The following is a 19,030-nucleotide window of genomic DNA, read 5'->3' as shown; positions in this document are numbered from 1 at the left end:
GCATGTTATCATCTATCTGTCAAAATTAAATGTGGGGATGGTACTGCTTCCAACTCAAATGAACCACCAAGGCCTCTCCTAGGAGAGTCTGACAGGTAAGTGGAAAGAGCTACAGACTTAAACCCCATGCTTGGCTAGGTGATCTTTCTGCTTTTTAAATAAATATTTACATTTTTGGCTTCTGGAATAAGGGTTGCACTTGGCTAATTATCTTCTCAAATCTTTCATCATTTGAGAATTGGGGGTGGCAATCCCTAAGGTACAGGAGTGAAGTGATAGCTAGGGGAATGCTCATAAGGTGCCTGGGGTAAAGCTGGATACAGTGGAGACTGGGGGTGGAAGTGGTGTCCGTTGTTATTATTTGAAACGTATTGTTATTGTTGAGCGTATTACAGACGTCTCCCATTTTCCCCTTTGCCTCCCTCCACCTGTCTCCAGCTCCACCCCAGACCTTCACCGCCCTCTTTTCCGTGTCTATGAGTTATGCATATAGGCGTACAAATTCTTTGATTAATCTCTTTTCCCCTCCGCCTCCCCCTTCCCTCTAACATCTGTCAGTCTGTTTCATGCTTCCATGTCTCTGAACCTGTTTTGTTTTTATTATTGGCAAAAACACATCCCTCCAGCAAACAGCTGAGGCTGCGAACCGCGCAGAGACTCAATCCCTACCTCATTTCAACTTCCTTTGCCCTGAGCCTGCTTTTCCCTCTCTGCCCATCAGTTGGCGCCTTTCGCCGTCATTTTTATCCCAATTTAGCTTTGGGGGTTGCCTTCGCTCCGCAGCTCGCAGGTCACATGGAGCTGCGCGGCGCGGCGCGGGAGGAGGCGAGGCTAAGGCGCGCCCCCAAACCGCTTCTGGGTTCGGCAGTGGCTCCTGCATGGGACGGAACCAGCCAGTCTAGGCAACACCAGAGGCGGCCCTCCGGGTGCACAGAGGATGGAGCTGACCGCCCCCGCCGGGTAGGTTTCTTCTGCGCACGATCTTCCCAGTACCTTTGGCATCGCGACTGGAGCACTCACCGGAGAGACTCCAGATCCAGGGACCGGGATCAGGGGTGGCCGCCGCTGGCACGGGGAGCAGCTGCGGGCTGGCTCAGCCAGGGAGGGCCTGCGCCGGGTCGTGCGCTCTGGGTAGGCGGGCTTCGCTTTGGCCCAAGCCGTGGAGCCGGCCGCTTCCTAACAGAAAACTGTGGGGACCCTGGAAGGGCTCCCCGCGCGTGGCCGGGGCCCGCGTCAGCGCAGGAATGAATGAGGGTCGCGGCGAGGGCGCCTCCCCACCCTTCGCCCGCTTTGGTTGCGCCGCAAGGCCGACAGGAAGGTGCCAGCGGGGCGTGTGCGAGTCCAGGTAAAACCCCCTCAACCCTCCCCCGCCCCGCTCCTGCTCAGCCTGGCGGGGCCGAGCAGCCTCCCAAGACTGCCTAATGGCCGCCCGCCCGCGGCGAGGGCCGCGGCACTTCCAGCCCTCGGGCCAGCCCGGCGCGCTCTAACGCGCTGCTGCGGTGATGGGTGTCTGCGGGCGACCTCGCAGCCCGGGGCCCGAGAAAGGGCGACCGGGCACGGGAAGGCGACCCTCCCAGGTCCCGGAAAGGCCGGCCGAAGGGCGCCAGCGCAGCGATCAAGACCGTCAGCCTGGGCCTGCGGGTGTGGAAACTGAGGCCCAAGCGCGGCGGGCACTGCCCAAGGTCAGCGGCAGACGACGCTAGATCCGGGACTCTGGTCTTCCGCTCCCATTCGCTTTGCACGAGGGAGAGCGAGGACCGCGCCGGCTTGTCTCGCCCGCTCCCTGGCCTGGGCTCGGGAGTCGCCGGTGCCGGTGCCGCACTGCGCCCGCGGGGTCGGAGGGCGAGAGCTCGTGCCGGCTGGGCGTGACCCCGGGCGTCCCCTGCTCGTCCCCTGTGGTCCACGGGGGTCCGCCGGGCGGCTCCAGGGGTCTCACCGTGCAGACCTGCGCGAAGTTCCCCCAGAGAATGAAACCCCTTGTAAGGGAGAAGAGCCCTTTTGGGGGTGCATTTCTAGAGTGCACTCTACCAGGTACTTGAGGAGGTGAGAAGAGACAAGTCTAACACAACGTTACTAAAATTGTTAGAAATTTTTTTAAAGAAAGAGTTTATTACAAAACATTCAGCAAACAAAAATGTAAAGGAGAAAATAAAGATAACTTAAACTTCATCTTTTAGATTGTGGAGATTTTTCTGGATATGTTAAATTTTCCCTGCATGCACACAGTTAAACCAATAACATGCCCCCCCCCAAAAAAAAAAATCGTTTTAATTTGCATGTCTGATTACCCAAGGGAAATTACCACCTTTTCCAAGGTGGTGTTGTCCCAGGGGCAATCAACGCCTCTTCCTAAATGTCTTGGCCTTTTGCATTTGTGTGGGTGAATTGACTTAATTCTGTTGTCCCCCCCTTTTTTTTAAAATATATTTCTTTATTGATTTCAGAGAGGAAGGGAGAGGGATAGAGAGAGAAACATCCATGATGAGAGAGAATCATTGATCGGCTGCCTCCTGCACGCCCCCTATTGGGGATCGAGCTCACAACCTGGGCATGTGCCCTTGGCTGGAATCGAACCTGGGACCCTTCAGTCCGCAGGCCCGACGCTCTATCCACTGAGCCAAACCGGCCAGGGCTGTTGCCCCCTTTTTCAGTGGACTTTCTGTTCGTGATTTTTAAACACTATATATTACACATTAAAGTAGTAATTCTGTCATTTATGTTGTACAGCCTTTCCCAGTTTCCCTAATGTTTTTTGTCAGTTTTTTATCTTTGACCATATGTAAGTTTAACTTTTTATTTAGTCAAATCTATTATTCTTTTTCTTTATCGTTTCTGCTTGAGAGCCTTGCTGAAAAGGGCCTTTCCTAACCCAAGTTTATATAAATAGTCTCCTGTAGTTTCTCCAGGTACTTTAAAGCTTTCATTTAGAAATTTAAATGTGGAATTTATTCTAGGTTGAGTTGTAAAATGGAGAGCTACTGGTTAGCCAGTTGCTGCAAACCTATTAAGCCTATTTTTTTTTTTACCCCTGATTTAAATTGCTACAATTATGATAGAATAAATTATGACACATTTGTATCTGTATGTGGATTTTTGCATCTATTTCAGTATATTTTGGTGTCAGTGCACCAAATTTTAATTACTGAAGATTTATAAGAGGTTTAATGTCTGGTTTGGCAGATTCTTATTACCCACTATCATCATTTTCCTGGGTTTAAAAAAAATCAGTTTTTTTTTTAAGGTACAGTTTATGTGCAAGAAAATGCACAATTTAAATGTATATTTCAATGAGTTTTGTCAAATGTAACCACCATCACAATAATAAAATTATGGAGTACTCCTTTAGCTTTATGTCATCATTGCACAGGGACCATGTTAATTTTCAATATAGCCTTCCAATCTTAGTATATGTGCCACCAAAGAGGCATTTCCTAGCAGTTTCTGTTAGTACTAACTCCAGATGATCTTTAGACTACTTTGCTTAAGGGAACCAACCTCTTCCTGCTCCACCAAAACAAACTACGTTCATTTTCTGCTTGGTTTTTGATAACAAGGGTCCTGCGTAGGGTCACCTTCACCCTCCCAGAGCCTGACACACAGGACTCAGTATTTGTTGAATGGGTATTTGTTAAATTCAACAAATGATTGCAAAAGTAATATATGCTTTCTGCATAAATATAGAAAGCAGAACAGGAAACCTCCATCCCCCATACTTTCATCTCTTCCGCACTACTAATAAATTATACTCCCCGTTACAAATAAAATGATCAGACTGTGAACATTCTTCTACAGTTTGCATTGACATAGTTTGCATTTTTCCCTTAGAGACTTTTTAAATCTGCTCAGTTGTTGTAACAAATTACCTTCGACTGTGTAGCTTAAACAGCAGAAACATTTCTCCCAGTTCTGGAGGCTGGAAGTCTGAGATCAGGGGCCAGTTTAGTTGGGTTCTGGTGAAGGCCCTCTTCCTGGTTTATAGAAGGCCACCTCTTCCCGCTGTGTCCTCACTGGCAAAGCAGAGAAAGGAAGCAAGCTCTCACCTATCTCTCTTTTAAAAGCACTGATCCCATGAGGAGAGCTCCAGGGACAGGACCTAATTACCTCCCAAAGACCCTGTCTCCCAATACCATCACACTGGGAATCAGGGTTTTAATATATGAGTTTTGAGGAACATAAACATTCAGTCCATAACAGAGACCTAGCTAAGACTCTTTTATCAGTATATGTAAACCTTTCTCTTTTCTTCTTAATGTCCCATATCATCCTCTGGTGTAATTATCCTAAACATCTGCCCTCTTTCTCTCTCTCTTTCCTCCTTTGACAAACAAAACTGCCCCGGACATTCCCTATCCATCTTTGGTAGCATGTGTTTGCATTTCTGCAGGGTAGATTCCTACAAGTAGAATTTCTGTGTCAAAGGGTATGTCCATATAACATTTTTATAGATACCGTTCCAACTTTCCCTCCAAAGGTTGCACCAATTGATATGAAAGTGCCCGTTTGTTGAACCGGGCCACTTCCTCTTGAAATAAATTGACCTTATGTTAAATATAGAGATGAATTTTGGAGAAAAAGACCCCTATCTCCTCTTCCGTTAGTGAGTCTCTACAGCTGGGGAAATGTTATTTTTCTCCATTTATTAAAGACTTTTTAAATGCTCTTCTTATAATATGTTGCATATTTCTGCATATGTCTTAAATTTATTTCTGTGTATTTTAGATACCACTTTGTCTGGTATCTTTTATCCCATTAGTTAATTTGGTGATTGATTAGATGGAACTGATTCGTGTATTTATATAATTTTTTTTACATATTAATGTTGTTACTGCCCACGTTCTGAAAGACTTCTATCATTTCTAATGTTAGAAATGAGTTGATCTGTGCTCATGTGACCGATTTCATAGCTGACGAATTGGGGCACATAGAGGTCAACTGACTTGACCATGGTCAGGTACTGAGCCTCTTCTGTGTGTGGAGTACTGTGCTGGGTCTGTGAGGGAAACCAAAGATAAATCAGACTGAATCCACTAACAAGGGCTTTATACATTCCAAGGGCCATGAATAAAGCCATGGAAGGCAGCAGGCACCATGGGAAAAACATGGGCTATGAAATTTGTCCTGTGTTTGAATTTCCTGTTTGGAAGTTGGTAGCTTCCCCCCCGACCCCCCATCTAAATGGGATTAGTTCCATTACTATTTGAGAGTGTTATTTTGGTCCAAAGAAATAATGTGAGTCTAGTATAATACTTGGATATGTAGTTGGAGCTTAATAAGTGGTAGCTATAAATAGGTACAGTCTAAAGTAGAAAGTGACAAAGGAATGTCTTTCGCTCAAAGTTCAAGTAAAGTGCCCCAGCACTTGAGAAGAAAAAAGGTTTTTTCTGGTCGGCAGAGATCAGGGTTGGCTTTTGGAAGAGTATATCTGAGCTGGCTCCTCATGGTTGATGTAGCCTCTGGGAGAAGAATTGGGTCTGGAGAGATAGTGGGAACTGGATTGTGAAGAATCTTGGTGAAGAATTTGGAGTTCATTCTACAGTCATTGGGGAACTCCTTGAACAGTTCTACAGAATAAGAGTGCCACGTTCAGACCTGTGCTGCCGAGTGTCAGATGCTGGTAATATAAAACATTCCCATCATTTGCACAGTGTCTTGTGTCTGACAAAGGCCTTTCATAATGGTTTGTCTCATGTCATCTCCACAACACCTCCATAAATGAGATAGCTTTTATTTTCCATTTTGCAGAGAGGCAAACCAGCCTTGGAGAGATCAAATGATCTCTTTACACAAATTCCCCTAATTAGCAAGTGTTGCTGTTACCAGGTCGCTTCAGTGCCAGGGGCTGGCCCCGGGCCTGCGGGTCAGGGACTCCTGTCAGGGACTCCTGTCAGGTGACCTCCAGGTTCTTGATTTGCACAGGAAAAATTTCAAGACTGGTTGAAATGAGAACAAAGCAAGTTTTATTCAGGCAGAGAAAAAGAAAGAGGCCAGGGCCAGGGTGAGGCTGTGAAAGAAGCAAAAGTTCACATCGAAATGGACATGGGCCAACTCGGGTGAGTTTCCCACGTGGTCTATCTTTTCTTGTGACTTTACATGTTTCTGGGGCCCGAGCGGTTGTTGCTAAGCGTTGCTGTGCCAAATTCTGCCTCTGCCTCTGGTTGGGAGGGGGCCTTGTTGTCCTTAACTTCTGAGACCACCTCAGAGGGTTCTTGGATAAACTGTTTCCCTTTGATCGTGCACAGAAGTGGGGGCTCTGGTGATAGGATGTCAGCTCTGCTCCTACATCCTCATTCCACTTGTTGAGATTTCCCCTTAACTTCTTTCTGTCCTGTCTCATTGGGACCAAAACAGCTCACTCTGGAAGTCACAAGCCTTTTGGGAGCCTGTTGCAGTCAGCTGGCCTGGATGGAGGTTGTGAGGAGTAACCAGGGAATGGAAGTGAAGAAGGGCAAGGGGAGGAGAGAAGAGGAATGGCTAGGACTTGGGAAGTGACTGGATAGGCGTGAGAAGTCAGAACGTCCTGGTCTTTTGGACCAGGTGCCTGGAGAGTGGTGGTGCGGTTTGTGGAGGAGGCTGACTTGGGAAACGTGTCACAGGGTCGTTATCTCCTGGTGCTCAGCTCAGCCTGGTGTTCTGCCTCCCCTACTCCTGTGACCCTTCAGCTTAATTTTCAGAAGATGCACTAAAATGTGATTGCCACTGTCGCTCCACTGATTCATCCTAGCCCTGTTTCATGGTTATTTCTTGGTGTCTTTGTCCTTCATTGCCTTCCCTGACAGCTCCATCCTAGACATGGTAACAGGCATAATCCAGTTTAGGAACTGTTTGTGTTTCAAAGTGCACTAGCAAGGGATAGACAAGAATTTCAGAAATCCTTGTGCCTTAGAATCGGGGCTGTGAAGGTAGGGTTGCTTCCAGGCCACCTGACCCGATGCCAATCAGTAGACAGCATTGTTGGAGTATGGGCCTGAGCCGGCATCATCATGGAGACCATGGAATTCTGGAAAAGGCAATCAGAGCGATACTGTAGACACAGCTCTTCGTCTGTCCCACCCCTATGACTGGGCTGGGAGTGGAGAACTCCTTCCCTCAAACTACCAATGGAAAATTCCATGCTTTCAGGTCTGTTCTCCTAACGCCAGTTATCTTAAAACCAGGTCAGTAAAGTGAACTAAATTTTAGGTGGTATTGGTCACCGCATGCCACTGTGCAGCAATTGGTTAAATCCTTTAAGAAGAGGTTTTAAAAGCTAACAAGAACATGTCCTGAATGCCTCCGTGACGTCATGTAGCTGGATTTTAGGCAAAGCAGACGTCTGATCATTGAATGGGGGATCTGATCCCAGCTCCCATGGCTGAAGGTGGGTGTGCTAGATTGCATTGTTGCTCAAGACATTTTCTGCCCCTCCCTGGAGAGACATACATTTCTCTAGTCGTTCACTTCAGGCTTGGCCACATGTTTTTAGAACCCCCTTTCTTGTGGAAGATTACATAACTCTGCCCTGTTGTACTTCAGAGTTACTGAGTGACTTGCCCTGGTCAGTGAATGTAGGTGGGCATGATGTGAGTGATTCTGAGCTATAGCTCTGAGAGCCAGCATGTGACTCACTATCTGTCCCTTTCCCCTCTGCCACAAAACCACCATGTTCAGGGAAGAGGCACTTCTGCCTGCCTGGGTCCTGGAGTGTAGATGACATAGAGCAGAGACATTGGACCCATAATGGACAAGTAATGTGAGTAAGAATCAAACCTCAGTTTTTATAAACCCCTGGGACTTTGGGGTCATTGCTGTAGCCTGTTCTGACCTATATAGTATATCATGATAGGGAGCCAGATGCCTTATGAGCGAGCATTCTAGAAATTTCCCAGACTCTCTGAGCAGATTGCGAGATCCTATCTTTTATCCTGAGGGCTTAGAAACCAGTCTGCTGCTTCCCCTTCCTCTGCTCTGTGGAGGAGTACTTTTCTCTGGCTCACTGCTTTGGCCAGTGCATGGTGAGTGGACTTGACCTATGGCACACTTAAGCGAGGCTGTAAATGTATCTGCATATTTTGATTCTTGTATAGTTGCCATCCAGCAAAGGAGCACGCTCAGGTGGCCGTTCTGCAACTTGACAGGAATGGGATGTATGTGCAGTGGCCTGATTCTGACCGGCAGTCTGGAGCTGGACCCAAGCTGAGCTGTAGCTGCCCACAGACCAGCGACCAAGAAATGCATGTTGTTATTGTAAGCTATGAACATCTGGGGCTGTTGCCTTGTCCAGGTGACTCATTTGGTTGGAGCGTTGTCCTGTACCACAAAAGGTTTTGGATTCGGATTCGATTCCTGGTCAGCACATACTTAGGTTTCAGGTTGTATCCCCAGTGGGCGAGTGTGCAGGAGGCTACCAGTTGATGTTTCTCTCTCACATCAATGTTTCCCTCCTCCCCGCCCCCCCCAATAATAAAAATCATCCTCGGGAGAGGATAAAAAATGTCTGGGGCTGTTCATCACCCTGGCAAGAGCTGATCAGTGTCAGCAGGGACCATGTGTTCTCTGAACAGAACTCCGCTCCTTCACTAATCATCAGTAGAACAGCAGTCTCACGCCAGATTTTTAAGATTTCTGAGATGTTAATGATTTCATTGCTCCCAGTAGGGAAATTGCCTGAGATTAAAGGTCCTCTTTATATCAGCACTAGGTTCTTTAGTTTCCATCCCAATAAATAACGAAATCTAAGGAACATCGTCTTGCTTGCTTTTTAAACACAGCTTTAAGAAAGTCCTCTCCCTCCCCTCTGCTACCTGGAACACACAAGTCTCTTTCGTACAGAAATTCTGGAGCTAGCCCTGCAAGCACACCAGGCCCCTTAGCAAGATCCTAGGCCAGTGGTCGCCAACCTTTCGGACCTCATGGACCACCAGTGGTCCGCGGACCACTGGTTGGCAACCACTGTCCTAGACCAAGCATGTCAAACTCACGGCCCATGGGCCGCATGCAGCCCACAACTAATATTTTTGCAGCCCATCCAATATAACGGTATGTAAGAAACGTTCTAATAAAAATTCCGTAACTTAATTTTTACAACATCCTATTATATATAATTATTAGTAATGAACTACAACATTCGCTAATGACTAATTACTCTAATGGTGTTGCATTCATTCATTATGCACAGGCACACCATTTCTCCCCACTAATACTAGCAGCGAATATTTTAGCAACCGATTGCCACGACATTAGTCTTGTACTGACTTGTTTGGTGTGCACAACAGGAAATATTTCGCTTTCCGAGAACAAGAAAAATAGGTTTATTTGCATTACGCTTATTAATTTGTGCAGTTATTCAGTGTCTGGTAAGTAAATGTTCAAGAAAAAAATGTTAATTTTTATTAAAAAGTTCTATTATTTTATGTTAACGATTACTCATTTATTCCAGCCCTTTGTATTCAGCATGTCTCTATCAAAATAAACCTATGTTTCTATGAAAATTGAAGCTTTTGTTTTTTTGCGGCCCACTTAAACTTAAACCTTATTTATTCAGCCCGTGTTAGCCTTTGAGTTTGACATGCTTGCCCTACACAATTCAAGCAGGAAGCCGAGGGCCTGGGAGAACTTGGTGCTTTCAGGGCCTCTCCAATCATACCTGGTGTAAGGGTGTGCCCTCAATCAGTTTGTTCACTTAGTAAACATTGTGGACTTTACCCTTCAGGAGTGCTAGGTGCTGGGTATCCATGGTGATCAAGACAGATAAGCTTATGTTTTGCTGGGGGAGGCTGGCTGAACCAAGGGTTAGCTAGGAATTGTAACAAGCTCCTGTTATACATAAAATTGCTGGGATTGGATCTTTATGTCAAATATATTAAAGTTGAAAATTTATTTTCTGTAAGTCAGTACCTTTAAACCTAAAGGTGTAAATAGGTATTTAATAAAATGTTTTTATCTCACCCTAGTCCCTAAGCCACCTAGTTCCCTTCTTCCTGTCGGGACACATGTGGGAGTCAACTGATCAATGTATCTCTCTCACATGGATGTTTCCCTCTGCCTCTCTCTCACTCCCTTCTGCCACTCTCTCTAAAGATCAACGGGAAAAGTATCCTCGGGTGAGGATTAACAACAACAACACAAGTCTATGAAGAATATGCAACAGACACAGTGTGTGACTCACAAAGCCTAAAGTATCACTTACTGTCTAGCACTTTACAGAAAGATATTGCCAACTTCTAGTCTTGAACATACTGAGAAAGGGAGGCAGTACAACCAGATGACAGAGAAAGGCAGGGTCCAGATCATAAAGGGCCTTGTGGACCACGATAAGGGAAATAATGTATAATGAAACCAATTTTACCTTAGACTCTAATTGATATAAATAAGAGTTAGGTTCCTACAGCATCTCATCAATATTAGAAGTAGACAACGTCATTTGAGGACCTGCTGCACTGTAGAGATGTTTGGAATTCTATACCCTCTACCTCTACCTTCCCCCCCCTTCCCCCGCAATCACCACACCATTGCCCATGCTCTGAAACACGTTTAATCCTCACAGAAACCCTATTCGATAGGTATTATTATCCATTTTTGAGGTTAGGAATTCAAGGTGTGGAGAGTGAAGTGACTTCCCACTCAGTGGCCAAGTTGGGATCCAGACCAACACATACTGGTACAATATCCTGTTATACATAATCCTATATAATAAAAGTGTAGTATGCAAATTGTCCCCTCGACCGGAGTTCTTCCGAGAGTTTGACCAGGGGGCAAGCCGGCCAGGGGAAGGGAGGGAGGCCCTGGCCAGCGGCGGCAGGTGGCCAGGGGAAGGGAGGGAGTACCCACGGTGGCCGGCAGCTGCTTGGGACCCTACCAGTGCACGAATTTCTTGCACTGGGCCTCTAGTTATTAATAACAATCTACAACACTCGCTAATGACTGATTACTATAATCATTGCATTCATTTCCCTTACGTGCCTTACGCACAGGTGCACCATTTCTCTCCACTAATACTAGCAGTGAATATTTTAGCAGCCAATTGCCATGTCATTAATCTTGTACTGACATGTTTCATGTGTGCAACAGGAAATATTTCACTTTTGGAGAACAAAAAAAGTAGGTTTATTTGCATTACGCTTACTAATATGTGCAGTTACTCAGTGTCTGGTAAGTTAATGTTGAAGAAAAACACTAATTTTTATTAAAATGTACTATTATTTTATGTTAACGATTACTCATTTATTTCAGCCCTTTGTATTCAGCATGTCTTTATCGAAATAAACCTACGTTTCTATGAAAATTGAAGCTCTTGTTTTGTTGCGGCCTACAGAGACTTAAACCTTGTTTATTTGGCCCGTGTTAGCCTTTGAGTTTGACATGCTTGCAGCTGGTTTGGCTCAGTGGATAGAGCGTCGGCCTGCGGACCAAAGGGTCCCGGGTTCGATTCTTGTCAAGAACACGTACCTTGGTTGCAGGCTCCTCACTCAGGCCCTGGACCTGGTCAGCGGCAACCAGTTGATGTGTTTCTCTCACATCGATGTTTCTCTCTGTCTTTCCCTTTCTCTTCCACTCTTCCTAAAAATCAATGGAAAAATATCCTCAGGTGAGGATTAACAAAAAACAAACAAACAAAAAAAACACACAAAGCATCTGTAGATGTAGAGACTTGGTTGGAGTACCAAGGTTTCATTACTCACAGAAATAACAAAAGAATCCAGGAGGTCATTGGCAGATACAACCAAAGCTAGTGCACTGGAGAAAATACTTAAGTCCCTAATACAGAGGTGGTGAATGTCCGTCCCACGGGCTGTATAAGGCCCACGAAATCATCTGGTCTGGCCCTGCCAAGGCATTAGGAGTGAGTTAATTAAATGTTTGACCAAATAAAGCAGGCTAATTTTTTTTCTTTTTCTTCTTTTTTAATTTGTGCAGGAGAGATTTCACAGCATGAATCCAGGTGATTGTGAGGGCACTTTTACTAAAGCTGGGACAGTGAAACAGGAAGGGCCTAGGATGGAAGCAACAGGAGAGTCTGGGCGGGGCTGCGTTGGCTTTCTGGAAGCTTTATGGGAAAGAAGTGAGCCTAGGGTGGGGGGTGGGCTGCAGTCAGCTCACTGGAGGAGTCAGAGAAAAGGGGCCTGGGGGATAGGTTCTGGGGGTTTAGCCCAGGAGGAACTGCTGCTGCCCACTGCTCCCCTGGCTGCAAGTCTCATGGGGTCCCTTAGGGTTGAGAAAATGTGTGCCTGTCAGAGAAGAAGAGAAGGGAAAAGCGAGGGTGTGCTCCCAGGAGGGAGCGTGAGCCTATAGCAGGTTAATTTAAAAAAAAAAAATTTTTTTTTTGATTAAGGTATTACATACGTGTCCTTATCCCCCCATTTCCCCCTCACCCTCCCACTCATACCCTCACCCCCCTGGTGTCTGTGTCCACTGGTTAGGCTTATATGCATGCATACAAGTTCTTTGGTTAATCTCTCCCCCTTACTCCCACCCTCCCCTACCTTCACTCTGAGGTTTGATAGTCTGATCGATGCTTCTCTGTCTCTGGATCTGTTTTTGTTCATCAGTTTATGTTGTTCATTATATTCCACATATGAGTGAGATCATGTGATATTTATCTTTCTCTGACTGGCTTATTCCTCTTAGCATAATGCTCTCCAGTTCCATCCATGCTGTTGCAAATGGTAAGAACTCCTTCTTTTTTATAGCAGCGCAGTATTCCATTGTGTAGATGTACCACAGTTTTTTAATCCACTCATCTGCTGGTGGGCACTTAGGCGGTTTCCAAATCTTAGCTATGGTAAATTGTGCTGCTATGAACATAGGGGTGCATATATCCTTTCTGATTGGTGTTTCTGGTTTCTTGGGATATATTCCTAGAAGTGAGATCACTGGGTCAAATGGGAGTTCCATTTTTAACTTTTTGAGGAAACTCCATACTGTTCTCCACAGTGGCTGCACCAGTCTGCATTCCCACCAGCCAGTGCACGAGGGTTCCTTTTTCTCCGCATCCTCGCCAGCACTTGTCATTTGTTGATTTGTTGATAATAGCCATTCTGACAGGTGTGAGATGGTACCACATTGTTGTTTTGATTTGCATCTCTCGGATAATTAGTGACTTTGAGCATGTTTTCATATGTCTCTTGGCCTTCCTTCTGTCCTCTTGCGAAAAGTATCTATTTAGGTCCGTTGTAGCAGGCTAATTTTTAAGTTGAGGATGATGTTATAAATATCCAAATGGCCCTTGGCAGAAAAAGGTTTCCCCACCCCTGCTCATTTCTAATAGCGACACCACCTAGAACTGGAATTTCTGGTTTGATATACGCTGAGTCCTGTCCCTTTACCATTCTCTACCTCCTCTTTCTTTAGGTTTGACTTGCACTGAATTGCGCCCACAGTCCAGGATGGTTTGTTCTTGGGACCAGACCTGACCAGAAGTTGACCTCATGAGCACATCCACCTCCCCCGCGGCCATGCTCCTCCGGAGGCTGAGGCGACTCTCCTGGGGCAGCACAGCTGTCCAGCTCTTCATCTTGACCGTGGTGACGTTTGGCCTGCTGGCCCCCCTGGCCTGTCACCGGCTTCTACACTCTTACTTCTACCTTCGCCATTGGCATCTGAACCAAATGAGCCAAGATTACCTGCAACAAAGCTTGAAAGAGGGTGAAGCTGCCCTCCACTACTTTGAGGAGCTGCCCTCCGCCAACGGCTCAGTGCCCATCGTCTGGCAGGCCACCCCGCGGCCCTGGCTGGTCATCACCATCGTCACCGTGGACAGGCAGCCTGGCTTCCACTATGTCTTGCAGGTGGTGTCCCAGTTCCACCGGCTTCTTCAACAGTGCGGCCCCCAGTGCGAGGGGCACCAGCTCTTCCTGTGCAACGTGGAGCGCAGCGTGAGCCATGTGGATGCCAAGCTGCTGTCCAAGTACGTCCCCGTGGCCAACCGCTATGAGGGCACTGAGGACGATTACGGCGACGACCCTTCGACCAACTCGTTTGAGAAAGAGAAGCAGGACTATGTCTATTGCCTGGAGTCCTCCCTGCAGACCTACAACCCAGACTACGTCCTGATGGTGGAAGACGATGCCATTCCAGAAGAGCAGATCTTCCCCGTCTTGGAGCACCTTCTGCGGGCTCGCCTCTCCGAGTCCCACCTCAGAGATGCCCTTTATCTAAAGCTCTATCATCCCGAGAGGCTCCAGCACTACATCAACCCAGAGCCCATGCGGATCCTGGAGTGGATCGGTGTGGGCATGGTGCTGGGGCCCATACTAACCTGGATATACATGCGGTTTGCCAGCCGTCCGGGCTTTAGCTGGCCCGTCCTGCTCTTCTTCTCCCTGTACAGCATGGGTCTGGTGGAACTGGTGGGCAGGCACTACTTCCTGGAACTGCGGCGGCTGAGCCCTTCCCTGTACAGTGTGGTCCCTGCTTCGCAGTGTTGCACCCCAGCCATGCTCTTCCCTGCCCCGGCGGCCCGCCGGACCCTCACCTACTTGTCCCAGGTGTACTGCCACCAGGGCTTTGGCAAGGACATGGCCCTGTACTCACTGTTGAGGGCCAAGGGGGAGCGGGCCTACGTGGTGGAACCCAACCTTGTGAAACACATCGGGCTCTTCTCCAGCCTCCGGTACAACTTTCACCCCAGTCTGCTCTAGGGGGCCAAGAAAAGCTTTTCTGGAATTGGCTGCTTCTTGGAGATTCAAATACTGAGCTCCTTATTTAGACACGGTCGCTTGCAGATATTTCGTTGTCTAACGTTGCTGGGGGTCTAGGCACTGGGACAGCAGAGGAAAAGACCAGTCAAGAACCTTGGCAGGAGCAGCAGTTGGCCACCGGTCTGGACCTCTGTCCCTCCACACAGCCACACTGCCTCCTGCAGTCTGACCCACCCAATGAGGGGGCGTTAAAATGCCGGTTACATTCTCCAGTTGTTTTCAGCTCTGCTTCGTGATAGACACAGGGACTGCCAAAAATACTGTGCACAGTGATATGACTGTTTAAGGATGTTAAGGGTAGAACTTAGTGAAAGGTGAGGTCCTTTTGAATTGATTTCTTTCTCACTGGGCATGAGAATGGATGTATTTCGAATTATGTCTAAACAGGTAGGACCATGTTGATAGATTCTGCTTGTTTCCTTGACCTGATGTAATGAAAGCCAATAAAAGCTGTGCAGGGCTGGCAGCATGGAGGCAGGTGACCTGGCTTCCGTTACCTGCCTTTTTTCTTCTCTGCACTGCAGTGCGCTGATAGCCAGTATTGCTAGTGAGAACTTTAAGGCACAGCAGAATCTGAAAGCACCTTATGGATCATCAAAGTCAGATCGCTTATGTTTATTAGCGACTTAATATTGAAGATTTCTGTCATATTCTGATTATTTGAAAATTGGACATTGCAGAATGGTATTGAATAGGTGAGCTCTTTACTAACTGCATATCCCTTTCCCTAACTTTTCTGGCTAACCAGTCACCCTCATTTCTCTCTCTCCTAGGTAGCATGAGAAAACATGGACTGTGAAGTCAGAAGACCTGCATTTTTATTTCAGATTTCTCTTATGTCCTGGTGGTGTGAACTTGGCCAAGTCATAACCACTCAGAGTCTCAGTTTCTTCACCTGTAAAATGAGGACAGTGGTACCTACCTTTTAAAGTTGCCTTGAGACTGTATGTAAAACACCTTATAAGTGCTTAGCCCAGAGAGGGCACGTGGTAAATTCTAGTTCTTTTCTCTCCTGTAGTAAGTATACAAAACTCAAGTGTATTTTGAATAAAGATGTTAATGGTAGTGTTTAGAGTATGAGATAGGACACAGAGCTGACACCTGTGAAGCTGCTGTTCTAGACCAACCACTGCTAGAATAAAGGCTGACTGGTCATTGTGGCTTCTGGAGGGAACGCAGCTTGGCCCCCCTCCAACCAAAGTAATTTTCCATTCGAACTGGAAGTGATCTGAGACACCTCTTGAACTTATTCCAAGACTATCATCTGAAAATTACTTTTCTCGAGAATTACAAATAAATGGCCTTTGATGAGACTTAAGGAACCAGTGGGCAACATGTCCCTTCCTGAGGACAGATGGTTACATGAGAGTTCACGCAGTTGTCCAGTCTGTTTCAGTGCCACATCTTCTGTTTGCGTTTACATTTCCACGGGGAGCTTCCATGTGAGGATCCTCTCAAGAACAGGGAGGGAGTATACGGGGGTGGGGGTGGAGGTGGCAGTGGGTTCACCACCACACTTTACAAATGAACAAACTGAGACCCAGAGATGTTAAACAACTCCAGGTTCACACAGCTGAGCAGGACTGAAACATAGCTCTTCTGACTTCCGGCCCCTGTGGTTAATCCCATCCATGTTATAGATATCTGTGTAGTCAAATCTCTTTTGTAAAATATGATTGTAACCTGGACTGAATAATATCTCTGTAAACTAAGATGGTAGAAACTCATTGTCATGTGGGCCTTGGGGAACAAACAGGTATCAGTGTGTGTTGTATTGTTATAGTGACCTGTTATGTATCTCCCAGGAATGTCCAAAGTGATCAGAGCTACTAGATGACTTATTCAAGATGTTCGGATTCCACAGCTTCATTCCTCCTCTCCCAGCAACTGGTCCACCCCCATGTTTGAGAACAGAACAAGCCTCATGTTTGAGAATAGAACCACCCTCAACCTATAGACCTCATGAGAGTTTATTGCATTAATGATTGGATCTCCTCATGAAAATTTATTTGTCCAGTGGGAGAAGAGCCACATCTAAGCTAGAAAAGCTCAAGACGGAACCATTGCTGGTTTTCATTTCTGCTGTTTCTATTTCAGATGTCTACCACATGCAGACACTCCCTCCCCCGATTCCTTCATTCTGGATGGCCAAGGCCATCTTTGCCTTGTCTAATTTCTCTATCTATACACCAAGAATCTCCTCCCATTGATCTTAACCAGAGTCTGCCATCCTTGGACATTTTCTGCAGCTCAGTGCTGTCCTTTTATCTCTACCCACTTCTAGATTTTCTTCCCTTTTGTCCCTCATTCCTAGAGCCCAATTTTTGTATATTGTCCTTGATTAGGACAGCTAACAGCTTCACACCAAAGCTGAAGTCTCTCATTTAATCCCAAGCAAGGGGACTAGAGGAGAACCCAACTTCCCTTCCCATATCAAGGGACATAGGTTACCAGGTCAGTGAAGGTCTCTTAACAGTCCTGCTCATCTTTCAGTGTTTAAATTATAGTCAGGCCTAAGGAGCTCTCATTTGTGACTGAGTGTATTTGTGTAGACATATTAGTTAAAATAAAAGCATCCATTCCACTGAGGTATCCTGAGAAGACTTTTTGTCATTGTCTTTTCTTTCGATGGGATGGATTTTTGTGATGTGGCAATTAGTATATCACACACACACACACACACACACACACACACACACACACCCCATTGTATTGTTCCAGAGTACCATTCAAAAGTATAGGCTGTTCACTTGAAAATTCATAACTGAATTTCTTAAATGGAAACACATGAATCGTGCATTCTTTTTTGTTGTTTAAAGGAAAAATGGTAAAAATACTACAGTGTAACTGGAGAGTACAAGTAGGACTTATGTAATGATAGGGCTAATCTAATTTACCTTGGCTACACTTCTCATTTGGGAGAACTTATTTAATTGGTAACTTAATTTGGGTGGAGAGGCATTCTAATTGGAGTTGATTACTGTGGGACTTTTAGATACACTAAGATTCATTGTGAGTTGCGGTAACACATGCTATAAAACTGGGTAATTTTAAGTCACCTGAACAATCTGGCTATTTTTATCCCAACTACAAGGAATTTGCTGAGAAATGTTCATTAACTGTCACTGTTGGTTTTTTGTTTTTTTTTCCGGTTGGATTTTATTTAGAAAACCCTTGGGGCTGTGTCAAAGACAGTTGGAAATTGAATAGTGCTAATGGCAAAAATAAAGTACTTAATATATTAGAGCTGCTATGGAGACCTGCTGTGACTGGCAGGTCACCCCAGTACTTGGATGATTCACAACAATGTGAGTCATCGCTTCTGAATGGGAATTTTTGGTTTAGAATGGAACAAATCATCATGACCTTTTCCCTAATGACCTACATGGAAATATGGATAAATGAACTGATTTTTAAAATACATCTATGTTCATCATTTGGAGATAAAAATATGAAACTACAAAGGCAAATGATGAATTTATAAAAAATGAACAAGGAACAGGTGGCATAAGAATGTAGGAATGAGGCAGCTTTATTATGTCAGAGAAATGAGAGAAGAGGTCCATGATTAGAGTGAAGCAGAGGGCTCACATTTGTCAGCTGTTCTTGTGTGTCCCAAACTCCCTGATATAATAAATCCTTTATGTATGTTCAACTGTCATGAAATCTTTATAGGCTCAGTCTGTGGATAATGCAGAGGAGCTCAACAATGGATAGTCAGTGTTCTGGATAAATAATTCATTACCTTGCTGGGTAGGACCTGGCATTCTTGTACGTTTAAAGTAAACTCAAACCCCTACATTACCTCCCAGGCCAGATGTGATCTGGCCCCTGCAAACTCCGACTTCATGTCTTATCATCGCTCCGGTCATGGTTCTCCAAGCCTTAACCGCACTGGCTTCCCTTCAGTTCCTTGCATTTGCTGCACGGCTTCTTGCTGCAAAGCCTTTCTCTCTGTCTGAAATGCTTTCCCTTTGCCTGAATCTTTCTTATGACTCAGGTCTGAACTCAATTTTAATTCTCCTCCCTCTCACGCCGCAGCAGACTTCCTTTCCAAAGCAGCCTCCCCCCTTTCTAACCCCCAGGCCCATCTGTCACATTATCACATCACCCAGATTGATTCCCTTCACAGCTCTCTCTTGTCATTATCTGAAATTCCCTTATTTATTATTTTGGGTATTTTTTTCCTCTCCATCTCCTGCCACAGAATATATAAGGTGCACAATATCAGGGGTCTTCTCTGCTTCATTTAATCCTTCCCCAAATCCTAGAGCAATGCCTGACACATAGTAGGAAAGGAATGAGAACGAGAAAGAAAAGGGATTTACAGTGGAACTGCTACTGAACTCAAGGGG

At 45.8% G+C, this 19,030-nt stretch overlaps 2 protein-coding genes across 7 annotated transcripts in view; one reads left to right on the top strand and one right to left on the bottom strand.

Moving 5' to 3' along the window:
- Positions 1 to 19,030, bottom strand: part of RNF20 (ring finger protein 20) — a 120,040-nt gene that overhangs the window by 45,873 nt on the left and 55,137 nt on the right. Inside the window, exon 1 of one of the 4 annotated variants that reach the window (XM_080667346.1) lies at positions 11,425 to 11,445. The exons of the other annotated variants lie outside the window; for them this stretch is intronic. The gene's annotated coding sequence lies outside the window, so the exon portion shown is untranslated. Of the gene's footprint in view, positions 1 to 11,424; positions 11,446 to 19,030 lie in introns of those variants that run through there. 4 annotated transcript variants of the gene reach the window in all.
- On the top strand, positions 782 to 17,276 carry PGAP4 (post-GPI attachment to proteins GalNAc transferase 4). 3 transcript variants are annotated; one of them, XR_013960557.1, is made up of 3 exons: positions 822 to 960; positions 13,327 to 14,989; positions 15,449 to 17,276. XR_013960557.1 is itself a non-coding variant. In XM_080667349.1 (2 exons), the coding sequence occupies exon 2, from the start codon at positions 13,404 to 13,406 to the stop codon at positions 14,613 to 14,615; it is 1,212 nt and encodes a 403-aa protein (XP_080523475.1). In that variant the 5' UTR covers positions 782 to 960; positions 13,327 to 13,403; the 3' UTR covers positions 14,616 to 17,276. The 3 variants fall into 3 exon arrangements, 2 of the variants coding, with proteins under 2 accessions (XP_080523475.1, XP_080523476.1); XM_080667349.1 differs by having other exon boundaries at positions 782 to 960; positions 13,327 to 17,276; XM_080667350.1 differs by lacking the exon at positions 822 to 960 and adding an exon at positions 998 to 1,345 and having other exon boundaries at positions 13,327 to 17,276.

Source organism: Plecotus auritus (assembly GCF_963455305.1).
Source record: "Plecotus auritus genome assembly, chromosome: 5".
Classification (NCBI taxonomy): domain Eukaryota; kingdom Metazoa; phylum Chordata; class Mammalia; order Chiroptera; family Vespertilionidae; genus Plecotus; species Plecotus auritus.
This window is presented reverse-complemented; position numbering and strand designations above follow the sequence as displayed.

Excerpts from the sequence above, each read along its gene's own strand:
- PGAP4 (XM_080667349.1), top strand. The coding sequence starts at position 13,404 with ATGAGCACATCCACCTCCCCCGCGGCCATGCTCCTCCGGAGGCTGAGG.